The 12658-nt window shown below is 50.7% G+C and overlaps 1 protein-coding gene across 1 annotated transcript in view; it reads left to right on the forward strand.

Moving 5' to 3' along the window:
- Positions 1–9533: 9533 nt before the first annotated feature.
- Positions 9534–12658, forward strand: part of RYK (receptor like tyrosine kinase) — a 55194-nt gene continuing 52069 nt past the window's right edge. The window contains exon 1 of the mRNA XM_066194187.1: positions 9534–9892. Coding sequence (XP_066050284.1) covers positions 9607–9892 — 286 coding nt within the window. The 5' untranslated portion in view covers positions 9534–9606. The remainder of the gene's footprint in view (positions 9893–12658) is intronic.

A 12658-nucleotide genomic window follows, 5' to 3' on the forward strand; every position in this document is an offset into this window, starting at 1 on the left:
TCCTGGGCTCCAGGAGCGCTTGAGAGAGGCTGGAAGCAAAACATCCCTGTTGGCTGCAGAAAGCAGCCTGCTCCAGATGAGCTGCTGGCAGGATGGCAGCAGGGCTGGATCCTGAGAGATCCAGTGTGGAGCTGGCAAACAGCAGTGGGAGATATAAACTCCTAAGTTATAGGATCGAATCTTTGGAGAGGCTGAGCAAAGACCAGCAAGGGCTGGCTCCAGTGTGAGAATCCAGCTGAGGTTACCAGTAAGCCAAGCCTGAGTTAGGGTGAGATGCACACCTGCAGGCAGAAAGCTATCCTGGCTCCTCTGATTCTGGAGGGATTTGTTGCTATCAGTGCACTGGGTATTTAAAGTCACTCTGTGGGCAGTTTCTTATGAGCAGGTTTTGGCACATAGATTGCCCCCTGTGCTTCGTATCTGTGACACTCTGGAAAAGCATCCCTTTCTTGTGCAGAGGCAGTGCACAGCATGGGAGCCTGGAGTTCCCACTCTGGCCAGGGTGATGCAAGTCTGGCTCATGTATCCCTGTGGTACCAATTGGAGTTCGCAGGGGAGCCACAGGCATGCCAGAATCCAGCTGGGTTTAAAACCCTGCAATGATCCGGCACCTTTGGCACTCATATCTCCTGCAAGAATCTGGATCTGTAGTAATGTTTATTCTCTCGTGGGATTCCCAGTGTTAATTACATGATCTGGAACGATGGTGCCATGGCCTCTGCTCCATGCCAGGAGTGCCAGGGCTGTCTGACCACATGCAAGAGCTGATCTGGAGCTGGATGTGAACAGGAACAATTTCCCAAGGGATGAGATCAGACAATCAGGTTTGGGTGGGAAGGGAACTTAAAGAGCATCTATCTTCCCCAGCCATGGGCAAGAACACCTTCCACTAGCCCAGGCTGCTCCAAGCCCTGTCCAACCCAGCCTTGAACACTTCCAAGGACGAAGCAGCCACAGCTTCTCTGGGCACCCTGTGCCAGAGCCTCTTCACCTCTAAAGGGAGGAATTTCTTCCCAATATCCCATCTAACGCTGCCCTCTGGTGGTGGGAAGCCACTGCCTCTTGTCTTGCCCCTCCAGGCCCTTGTCCCAGGTCCCTCTACAGCTCTCCTGGAGCCCCTTACAGACAATGGAAGCTGCAGTGAGGCGATCCCCTTCCCTTTCCCGGATCCCTCCCCGCCGGGTCCCTCTCCCGCGCCGACAGCGACACCTGGCGGCCCGCGCAGCCCCTGCAGCCCCGCACGGGGCCCGAAATCCTGGAGCGTGTCCGGAGAAGGGAACGGAGCTGGGGAAGGGCTGGAGCCCCAAGGGCGGCTGAGGGAGCTGGGAAAGGGGCTCGGCCTGGAGAAAAGGAGGCTCAGGGGGAACCTTCTGGCTCTGCACAACTCCCTGACAAGAGAGGGCTGCCGGCAGAGATCGGGCTCTTCTCACAGGGAACTGGGACAGGACAAAAGGGGAAACAGCCTCGAGTTGTGCCAGGGGAGGTTTAGATTGGATATGAAGGAAAATGTCTTCATGGAAAGGGCTGTTCAGCCCTGGCAAAGCTGCCCAGCTGGTGGAGTCCCCACTCCTGGAGGGATTTAAAAGCCACGTGAATGTGGCACTTGAGGACGTGGGTCAGTGGAAGCCTTGGCAGTGCTGGGGGAACAGTTGGACTCTGTGGTCTTAGAGGGCTTTCCTAACTTTAATGGTTCTGTGAGTCCATCTTTACATTGCGTTTAGTCACCCATTCCCCGCACTGGAGTGTGGCAGTGGTGTTTTCCAGCCAAGGGCTTTTCCCCATGATTCATTCAGGAACATTTCTCCCTGTCTGGTTTCGTTCCGCTCACAATAAGGAATCTTCAATGACAACCCCATTGCATATTCAGGACATGGGGGAATAGGGGAATAGGATGTATAAAATGTTGCCCTGTCCAGGTGGGATTATGAGCACGGGCAGTGAGGTGCAAATATCACCAATCTAAAAGCAATTTTGAAAGTGAAATGCATGGCTGTAAGCTGTCCATACAACTTTCACCCCATAAAAATGCCCATGGATGGTTTTCTAAGACCTGCCTTTTGCTTTTCATGGTGTTCAAGAGATAATAAGCAGCAGAAATTCCCTTTTCCAGCTGACCTAACCCTCACCCTGCTCCACAAAGAGATGCCTCCAGTAGGAAACGGGATAGAATTAATTGCTGTGACCCATCCATGTCCAGCCCAGTCACCCGCAGCTCAAGAAAATGCTGAAATAAGACCTGTGGAAGTGGTTCAAGGTCAGACTTCTCCTTCACAGGGAAAACCCAAGGAAATGCAGTTTATTTCACTCATGCAAGCAAAACAGCTGAGCACAGTGATTGCAAAGCAAGAAAATGCCCAAGGATTTTTTGCCACAATGGAGACAAAATTTTAATCAGCTGGTGAAAATGTGTGAGGATCCTGCAGCCGTCATCCAGACTAGGGCAAGACCTGGCCTGTGCAGGTTCCTCCTTCCAGGATCCGTTCTTGCTTCCAGAATCCTTTCTCACTGTCTCTGGTGCTTTAAAAGATTTCCTAGCACAGAAGTCATTGTGGGAATACTGTAGGTTTTATGAGAAGCATAAAAAAACCATAAAATAACATTTAAAACATTTTTAAATGTTTGGGATTTTTTTGATTTTTTGAAAGAAGTTTTCATTGAATTTTGGGTATATAGGTCTTCATGTGGTGGGAGCTGCTAGAAAGCAAATGGTCTGGCCAGGATTCTGAAATCACCCAGGAATGGTGGGATGGGAAGAGGACAGGTTGCCTTTCCAAAGCCTTTTTTCTGACTCTTCCCACAATTTCAAGATGAGGATCTATGAAAACACAGCAGCACTGAAAGAACAGAGTAGAGCCAAAGGCACAAAGCATTTTAATGAGGCAAAAACATCCTGCTAAGTCTTTTAGTTTATTGGTGTTGAGCCTGTTCCAAGCCCAAAGAAAAGGACTCTGAATCTATTAAAATAGTTGGCTTGTGGGATCTGCAATGTAAGCATGATTAAAATCCATCTATTTTTATCCATATGAGAATATATCAGCCAGAGGAATCTGTTTTTTTCAGAAGTAAAATATATTTGTCTTCAATAAAAGGGTCCAGGTGAGCTCAGCATGTAACAGCATTGCCCAGTGCTGGGAAGAGAGAAAGGTACCTGGGTTTGCTGCTTCCCAGCCCCTTCGTTGGTTGCTGCTGGTGACATTCCAAGAACTGTAATGCCACTTGCACAGAAAATTGGGAGACAAGGGTTTGATCTCTGCAACCTGAAGAAATTCAGGCTTGCTGCTGCCCAAAGCAATCTAAACCCTGAGAGGAGTGGGAGAGTCCTGTTCTTTCCTGCTTCCAGTTTTGATGGATCCAGGGGGGCCACAACCTCTTCTGTAGAGGGTGTGAGATTTGCTCAGTACTTCTTTCTGCTTCTCATTTATCCCAGTGAAAATGGGGATTTTAATACTTTGTCAGAAAGAAAGTCACATAAATATTTTCCACTTCCTGGGCAAATGCTCCAATTGTGCCTTTTGTAAAAAAAAGGATGGGATACAGCGACTCCTACAATTAATTATCTCCATTCCTGTATTGTGTGTGGGCTCTGAAAAACCATGGTAAACCATAAACCAGCTCCAACTGCCAGAGCACAGGGAAACACTTGCATAGGTGACCTGTAAAACACAACCACATCAGGTTATAACTGCTGCTCTGTTGGCTTCTGAAGGGGAAAGGGGAAGTCATGGAGAAGACTGAGCTCTCTGAGGATGGGTGCTATGTTTGGAGTCATGTGCTGAACTACAATGAAAAGTCTGTTGTTTGAGCAGAGACATAATGAAACCCACGGAGACAAATTTTGAAGGATCATTTGCACTGAAAAGCCAACAAAAGACCAAGCAGAAGCAGGTTCAGGTGCCTGCTTTCCTTCTCTTCTCCCTCTGACAGATACTCTCCAATTTTCCCTCAATTTTTTCCATTGAAAATGGTTTGATTTGTAATTTTCTGTCCCTACACCAACTTTCACCTGAGCATCAAGCTCTGATCGAGTGCAGAACAAACTGTAACAGCATTATAAGCCTTGTTGAGCAACATCCATGGCCTCAAATTCTGGCATCCACTGGCAAGGAAAATGCTCCCAATGTCACACACATCAGCCAGCAACCCCCGGGTGTCCTGGGGAGGGAAGAGGTGAGACAGCCAGCCCCCAAACACAAACAATTTATTTCATATTTAGCAATATCATGGCATGCCCAGTCCCCTTATAAGGCAAACACAGGAATGGCATGTGCCTTCCCAACCACATGCTGAAACCGTATTCCGAGGCTCTGCTCTCCCCCAGCCTCCCTTGCTTAATGCCACAGCAGCTCCAGCCAGCTTCATCTTCTCAGGATGTTTTTTCCATTAAATGCTACATTTCCAGGAACTTGCACACACATTTCCCTCTGCTGCTGTGTGTGAGTGACTTTTCCTCTCTCTATATCCCAGCCTGAGCAGTCCGACTGCAGCAATGAAGCAGCCAGCCCTTCCTTCTCCAGGGCAGCTTTATGGACCTGTTTGCACAATTAGGAAATAAATAAGGGAAAAATAGAAGTCTGATGCAAAGGGGAGCAGGTTGGAAGGCTGAAGGCTTTTATCTTTGCCTCAGTGCTATTCCAGAAACAGGGAACAACAGCCTTCCCAGTGCTGCCTGTTTACAGTTGATGTAACAGGCCAAAAAGAGTTTGAGGGAAGGTCTGTTCATTTTAAACTTTGAAATTTCAGCTCTTCCCTCCCCTGGAAGACTCCACGGGTCAGTGCTGATTTGAGTGAAGCCATCTGTCTATTTATATTACTCAATATGTTGTCCATTCTCTCATTCTCAGTTCTCCTCATGCTTTGGGAAAAGGCATGGCACATTCAGAGATGTAGGAGAAAACAAGCAGGAGGCTGCCAGTTTGTTCCACCCTGGTGAGTGAGGAGAACTGGAAATCCTGGGGCACTGCGCTCTGTGAAAGACAGAAGTGGGAAACCCCTCAGGAAACGGCAAGAAGTGGAGCAGAGCAAATGAATGATCTTATCTCTGCTCAGAGTTGTATGGACACATCCTTGCCCATGGATAGGGGTCAATAGAAACTATATAAAGGGGAATACTAAATGATAAAGAGGTTAATCCATACGAAATAGCTTAGGGAGCCTGCCGCTTGCACAGGCTCAGCTGTGCCATCTTTTCCTTGCACACATAAATCTGAAGCTCCTCTTGCCCGTTTCTAATGCCCATCTAAGAGCAAAGCCAAAGCTCTGGAGCATTTCTGCAGAGAAGCCTTGCAGGCAGAGATCCTTGTGCAAATTATGAGCTGAAGATTCCAGGGCCACGGAACCAAGGTGCAGCTGTGTTGGAAGCCATCCAAGCACTGAGGTCACCTGGTACACATAAAGGAGAGAAACTGTTTGACGGGAAAAATGTTGGAAGACTGATTGGAAGAGGCAGCAGGACTTCATTCCTGTGTCTGTGTGAAGGGGCCAGCTCTCCTCTCCAGGGAATGCTGCACAGTCACTTACAATCATAAAGGGGAGGTGGGAAAAGCCACCCCCTACTGCAGCAGCGTGTGCGAGCAAGCCTGGACACGGAGCAGTCATTCCCAAAGCCCTGTCTCCCATCTTCCAGCACCCACGTAAACATCCCTATATCACGTGTCTTCCATGAGGCCCTCATGTATCAAATTCCTATCAGTGCCATTAATTGTCAGCTATTTGCTTTTACAGATTTGTTTTGCATCCAGAAATGAATCCCAGCTCTTCCATGCCTCTCGGGACGCGGCAGTGGTAACGGCTGATACAATCAGGCTGGGAGCACACGCAGTGAGGCATCCCAGTGTCTATCCAAGCAAAACTTTTCCATACGAGTGCTGCAAGTTCACAGCTATTGCTAGCAGCCTGCCACAGACAGACTTTGTGTATCCTCTTGCAATATAATCTTCCCCAGAATGGTTTTGAAAGACCGTGAACTCGATCCTGCCAAAAATAGTCTGTGCAGCCAAAAAAAATCAACACAAGATCTTCAGTGTTTGAGCTGGCCTGTGAGTTGCATTTTTCACCTTTTTCCAATGAGATGTTTCTTGACATCCATGAAACCTTCATTTGGCTTCTAATACCCCCAATTATCCTTGCAGCCTGCATTTTAATTACAACATCAGAGCCCAGCGAGCAATTGGCTTGATGGGCAAGAGGGGCCCAGCCAGGCCTTTAGCCCCGTGAGCGGCTGTGCACAGGCTGGCAGCTGCAGCCCAAGAATGTGTTTATTTGTGTTTGGTTTATGTGGCTTTGGTGACCTTTGGTTAAAATCAGCCAGTGGCTTCCAGGAGGCAAAGTTACATACTCATTGAAAAGAAATGCAGGGAAATAACCCCGCACGGGCCCTTCTGCTGAACGTCACATTTGTGCTGAATATCGTGTCCTTATGCCCAAGGCAGGGGTGGCTAAGGTTAAAGTCATGTTTGTTATCCATGGTGGCTGCATGAATATTTGTCCTCGTGCAGGACAGCCCAGAAATAAGTTTGGGGAAAATGGGGCGCAGTGGAAAATGAAAAATGGACCCCCATGTTGGGGTTCCTGTGGGTCCTGCCACCATTACAGGGTGTTACAGCCAAGGAGTGTTCATGTTTTTCTGTCTCTTCTTCCGACTCTTTGACAAACTCATGGATAAAAAGAGCTGTTTGTCTCCTGCCTGGTGCCTACACCACGTTTTTGACCTCGCTGGTCTCATCCAACGTCCAGAGAGCAGCAGCAATTTCTGCTATTCCTTCATGCTCACTGTGAGTGAAGCAGGGACCTCTCCAAGTGATAAATCCATGACAACACTCGGATGGCTTTGGCAGTGTCTTCCCACACAAGCTGCCTGCTAATATCACCAGAAAGTTTGCTTGGTCTCTGGCTGGTGATCCTCAGTCTTGGTTTTGATCACATCAGATACCACATGTTGTCTGTCTGTCCACGAGTCCCTTAGTGAGGCGCATCAGAAACCATGCAGAGTCTGGGATTTAGGCTACGTCTGCAGGGCAAATAAACACAGATGCCCAGGCGCCAGGTCTCCAGGCTGAGGAAATGGCCTGTGGAGAAGCTGTGGTGTGGAGGGCTCTCTCAGCAACCAGAGCTGTGCAGCCTGGGCCACATCCCCAAACTACAGACCTGCATGTAATTTCCAGCTCCATTCCAGTTTGGTTTTTTTTTTTTTTTTTACGCCTGACACTGTTTAAGTGAGTGATGGATATTGTGGGGAGGAGTGCGAGCAATTTCTCTTTCACCTCAGCGATTAGAAGAGCAAAACTTCCTACACACTTTCCACTCTTATGATTATGAGCTGAAAGACTCAGTGATTAAACCCCACCATGGCCAATTAGCCTGCAGTGTCCTCCTGTCACGGTGTCCCACAGGAGAAAATTCCTCATGGCAGGTCAGGAGGGAGCATAGAATTCAAAGCCATTAAGGGATTTAATGGGCATAAGTGAATATTGTGATGCTTCTGCTGAAAATCTCAACCAAGCAGGCAGCTCCCAGTGATGGATTTGCTAATAGCAAAGCTGTCACTGCACTGGGGATTCCAGCAGAGCTGGAGAGCAGCCAGGTGTGACAGCAGGTAGGAAGGTGACAATGCAGGTGGCTCTTCAGCCCGAACGAGGTGTGGTTAGGTCAGCAGCCAGCTCAGAAAACCAAAATCCCTTTCCTAAGCCAATTGGAGCAGAGGTTTTGTGTTTCAGGGGAAAGGTGGACACCTTGAAAAAGAGTTTTGTACCAAACTGCCACAGAAATCCTTACTTTTGAAATTCTGCACAGCAGAGGATTTTGGGAAAAGGTCAGGAATATTTGTATAGGAGATCCAAAGCCTCACACTGGAATTTAATGTTGTTTGCATCGTTGGACTTGATTATTATTGCATTCTTTTAAAATATATCAGCTGTCAAGCAGCCCTGCTGCTGGCATTCCATACTGTAGCAGAACAGGAGATGTGTTTACAGTTTGGATTTTACTTCAGGATCGTTACAGGCAGCAATGGCTTGGCTGGAGCTGAAATCCCCATCCTCTGTGGGCCAAAGGCCCTTTGTTACAGTGAAATGAAATGCTGCTGCTTCTTAGCTCTGAAAGGACCGTAAGATAAAAAAGCAGATTAAAACATTAAATATAACTTTTATACTTATAAACAGTGCATTTACAAAAACCTTATTTTTTTGTTAAAAAAATTACCAAAAAAGGAAATTCTCTTAAACTAAAACACTGGTGTTCCAGCAGCATTTCCAGCTGGGAAAGCTTCCGAGCAGTGTGTTGAGTTTTGGGTAGTGGGAGAGCTACAGGAGTGGCTTCTTTGAGAAGCTGCCAGAATCTTCCCGTGTCTGATGGAGCTGATGCCAGCCAGCTCCAAAACAGACTTCTCGTTATCCTACCAATCTGATTGGTAATAAATTCCGTACATTTCCTCAAACTGAGTCTGATTTGCCCATGACAGTAATTGCTGAGTGGTCTCTCCCTGTTTTTATCTCAGCTTAGGAGCATTATATTTTCTCTCCCCTGTCCAGCTGATGGAGCAGCTTTGGTGGGCACCAGGCATCCCACAGTCTGTCACCCTGGGATTATCTTTTATCAGGGATGTTTTGGCAGAGCATTTCCAGTCGTGGCCGTGACCCCTTGGCCCATCCTGGGTGGATGGCTGGGGCAGGCTGGGAGGGTTTGGGGATGGTGGCAACAACAGCTAAGCTGGGGAGTGGGGATGTGCAGTGTCTCCAGGCAAGCATGAGGTGATTCAGTGCGTGACCTCCAGGATGGCGTCAGATGCCATAAAAGACCTGGACAAGGCTTTGGAGATGCTGGTCAACAGTGGCTGGGCATGAGCCCAGGTGTGCCCATGTGGGCAAGAGGCCAATGGGTCCAGCAGGAGCAGGGCAGCGACCGGGCACTGTGAGGCCCCTCGAGTGCTGTGTCCAGTTCTGGCCCTCACAGGAAGGACATGGAGGAGCTGGAGGGTGTCCAGTGAAGGGAAGGGGCTGGAACACCAGGACTGGCTGAGGGAGCTCAGCCTGGAGAAAAGGAGGCTCAGGGGGAACCTTCTGGCTCTGCACAGCTCCCTGACAGGAGGGGACAGCCAGGGGAGGGTCGCGCTCTGCCCCCAGGGAACAGGAAAAGAGGGAACGGCCTCAGGCTGTGCCAGGGGAGGCTCATATCGGACATCGTGGAAAGGGTGGCCAGGCGTTGCAAGGGGCTGCCCAGGGAGGTTTGGAGTCCCCATCCCTGGAGGTGCCCAAGGAAGGCCTGGACATGGCACTCATGCTCTGGGCTGGGTGACAAGGTGGGGATCGGTCTTCGAAGTCTTCTCCGAGCTCAGTGATTTTGTCATTCTGTGCGGGCACTACGCAGAGAGCGGAGACCTTCTCCCTCCTCCTCTTCCTCCCGGCGCCGGGCGGGATGCGGGAAGAGGCGGGAAGAGCCGTGAGGGGGATCCCGCCCCTCCCGCCCGCGCTGAGGGGGCGCCCGCGGCGGCGGGAGCGGCGCGTGCGCGGGGCGGGGCCTGGCGGCGGCCGCGCCGTGCGAGGGTCCGGCGGGGCGGGGGGTTCCGCCCGCTTCCCCCCGGCCCTGCGTCCGTCCCTCCGTCCCCGCGGAGCGATGGTGCCGCGGCGCCGGGAGCCCGGCGGGGGGCGGCGGGGCCGGCCCCGGGAGGCGGCGGGGGAGGCGGGCGCGGGGCCGCGGCGGGGCCGGCGGGTGCGGGGCCCGCGCCGCCATCTCCTCCGCCTCCTGCCGCCGCCGCCGCTGCTGCTGCTGCTGCTGGTGCTGCCCGCCGGCGTCCAGGGCCAGCCCGGCCCGAGCCCGCACGCCCCGGACTGGCCCCCCGGCGGCCCCGGGCCCAGCCTCAGCATCTACCTGAGCGAGGAGGAGGTGCGGCAGCTGATCGGTGAGTGCGCCCGGGGGCGACACGGGGCCCGGGGGAGGTGCGGGGCTGAGGTGGGGGGAGTCCGGCTGCTCAGGAGGGGCTGAGGGGAGTTCTGTGGGCCGGGGTGGAAATTTGGGGGGGCTGGAAAAGGATGGGGGACTGTGGGTCTGGGCTGGGAATGGTGGGCGTCAGCAGGACCGGAGGAGGCTGTGGAATCCAGGTGGGAATTGGGGGTGTCTGTGGGAATGTTGGGAGGGAAGCAGACCTCGGATGCAGGGGCGGGTGGAGAGGGCTGCTGAGTGGGGATGAGAGGCTGGGGGGTCTGTGGGTCTGGGATGGGAATGGGTGAATGCAGAGATTTGCGTGGGTTCTGTAGGAGTGGCTGGGAACGGGGTTGGAGGGCCTGGGGCTCGGGAGGGTGGGGGTGAGGCTCTGGGGTGGGGATGGTGGGTGTCAGCAGGACCAGGGGTTTGCTCTGGGGTCCAGGAGACGGGGGATGTCTGTGGGACTCCTGCAAGGAGCACAGATTTGGGGGTGCAGAGGAGGATGAAAAGGGTCCTGAGCGGGGATGAAGGACTTGGAGCACAGGAGGGTGTGGAGAACTATGGGACTGGGTTTGGATGGGTGATCCCAGGGATCTGTGGGGTTTGTAGCACTGGGGTCGTGGATGAGTCAAAGAGGTCTCTGTGCTGCCTTGTGTGTGTGTGGCTGGGGGAAGAAAAGAACACTTTAGCTTCACCCTAATGGTGAGGGGCTCCCCAGATTGGAGCAGCCAGGGATGGTGTCCTGTGGGTGCAGGGTAAGCCCTGGAAGAGGTGGGCTCAGGCCCCTGATTTAATTAGCCAGGCAAGTGACATGCAGAGGGCAGAGGGGGAGACCTGGCAATAATTGGGTGTGTGTGTGAAAGGAATCTTAATTTCTAGGCAGGCTGACAATTGCTGCGCACGGACTTGGAGGCAGTTCTTGAAGTCCCCCATCTGGCCCGCTGTGGAAGGCTTTCATAGGAGTTCTGTGCTTGGAGAGTCTGGCTTAAACAAAGATTTGTTTTCTGTAGGCTTTGGTTTGCACAGGCTCTTGTTTAGAGTTGGTGGCTGGAGTCTCAAAACAAATCTGTCGGTGTCTCCAGTGATTTGTTTTTCCCAAGTGCCCTGTATCTCTGCAAGCTGGAAAACTGGCAGTGCAAGACTTTATTTGCGTCAAATGGACAAAATAAAAATATCTCCAGTTAATTTGCACTCTGTGAGCACACAGCTGACCCAAGTCAGGGGCTCTGGGGACTGAAGAACGCTGTAAACATTTTTCCCTTGTGGTTTGCCCTGGTGATCAATGTCCTGCTGTTGTCATTTGTACATGGCACGTGCTTGCTGCCAGATGCTCCAGTACAGATAGAGGTTGGAAATGTCTGGCTTGCTGGTGAGCTGGGATTCATAAATAAGTAGTTAATCTTGGGAGTACTGAATGGCAAGGTTTGAGCTCTCCCCTGTCCAGTGCCTGAAATCTCTGTTAGTGGAATTTGTTCAGACTTCTGTGGCCCACTGGCATAATTATTCATTGTGAAGTAGCAACTGAGGAGGCAAGATGTGCTGTTACTATTTTTTAAGCTAAATTTCTTCCTGTAGCCTCCCTTATGGGTGTCTATTACTGCGTGGCTGAAGGGCACTTACTGCTCAGCTGTCTGTAGCTGGTTTATATCACTTTAAGTATCTGACATGAATGATCTGTTCTGCCTCTGTGACCCCAGAGTCTTGGATAAATTGGAATCTAATGTGGAGGTAAACTGGGACTTCCTTCAGTTAGTGGGGTTCAGATCACTGAAAATCTGTTGCACACTAAACTTCCAGGTTCTAAGTTGCGTTGTTGGCGTGAGCAGATTCAATTTTAGGGGTATCTCTAAGTGTGCTCTCTGCTGTAGGTGAGGTGTAGTTTAAGGAGGCATTTAGACACAGGCCAATTTACCAATAACTTAATGTGTTTCTCTGGCAGAATAAAATCCAGAGGGACAGACAGTTTTGTTCCAGGTCTCCACACTTCTGAAAACAAACCTAGATTTATTTTCATGTGTTCCATTTTGTAGTATCTGACTGGGGTTTACATACAATCAAGTTCATGGTTTAAGGCCTCATACTGATGTGTGAAGTTGCAAAGAGCAGCGAGGGGGTTCAGCTTCTGGAACTTCCCTGAGAAAACCCGTGGTTCAGCTGATGCCGGGATAGTCAGTCACGGGGGATAGAAAAATGAGGTTGCTTGTGAAGTGAAGTGTTAAGTTCAGTGAAGCTGCTAGTAGAAACTGGATTCTTTCACCTTTTGTCTCTAAACAAACTCTTGTCTCTGCTACTGCCTTGCTGTTGCTGACCAGAAACTCTCAGACTTTTCTGCTTATAAACCCAAATGTTACATGGAATTACTGCAGTTACTACAGCCCGTGCTGTTTTCATGCTACTTAGTATCATCCCTATACCTCTTCAGGTGACAAATTTGATTAGGAAGAAATGCAAGCGCACATGTGGCTGCTGAATCAGTCCCAGCCAGCGACGCAGAGCTGGAGCATCCCCAGGGTTTGCTGGAAGCTCTGTGGGGCCGTATTCCCACGTGGTCTCTCCATCAGCCAGGCTGACACACTTCAGTGGAGTGGCTGGTGCTGCTGCTTTCCCCTAACTCGGGCTTTGGTGTCTTTGCAGAACCATGGGTTGTGTTTTAATCAGGTTGTGGCTCTTGCAAGTGAAATAGGAACTTGCTGCAGATTATTTGTGGCTGCTGTTCTTTGTGGCATGGAGGAAGGACAAATAT

The sequence above is a fragment of the Chamaea fasciata genome, unplaced genomic scaffold (assembly GCF_029207755.1).
Source record: "Chamaea fasciata isolate MVZ Bird 193981 ecotype frontalis unplaced genomic scaffold, bChaFas1.0.hap1 SCAF_11, whole genome shotgun sequence".
Lineage (NCBI taxonomy): Eukaryota > Metazoa > Chordata > Aves > Passeriformes > Sylviidae > Chamaea > Chamaea fasciata.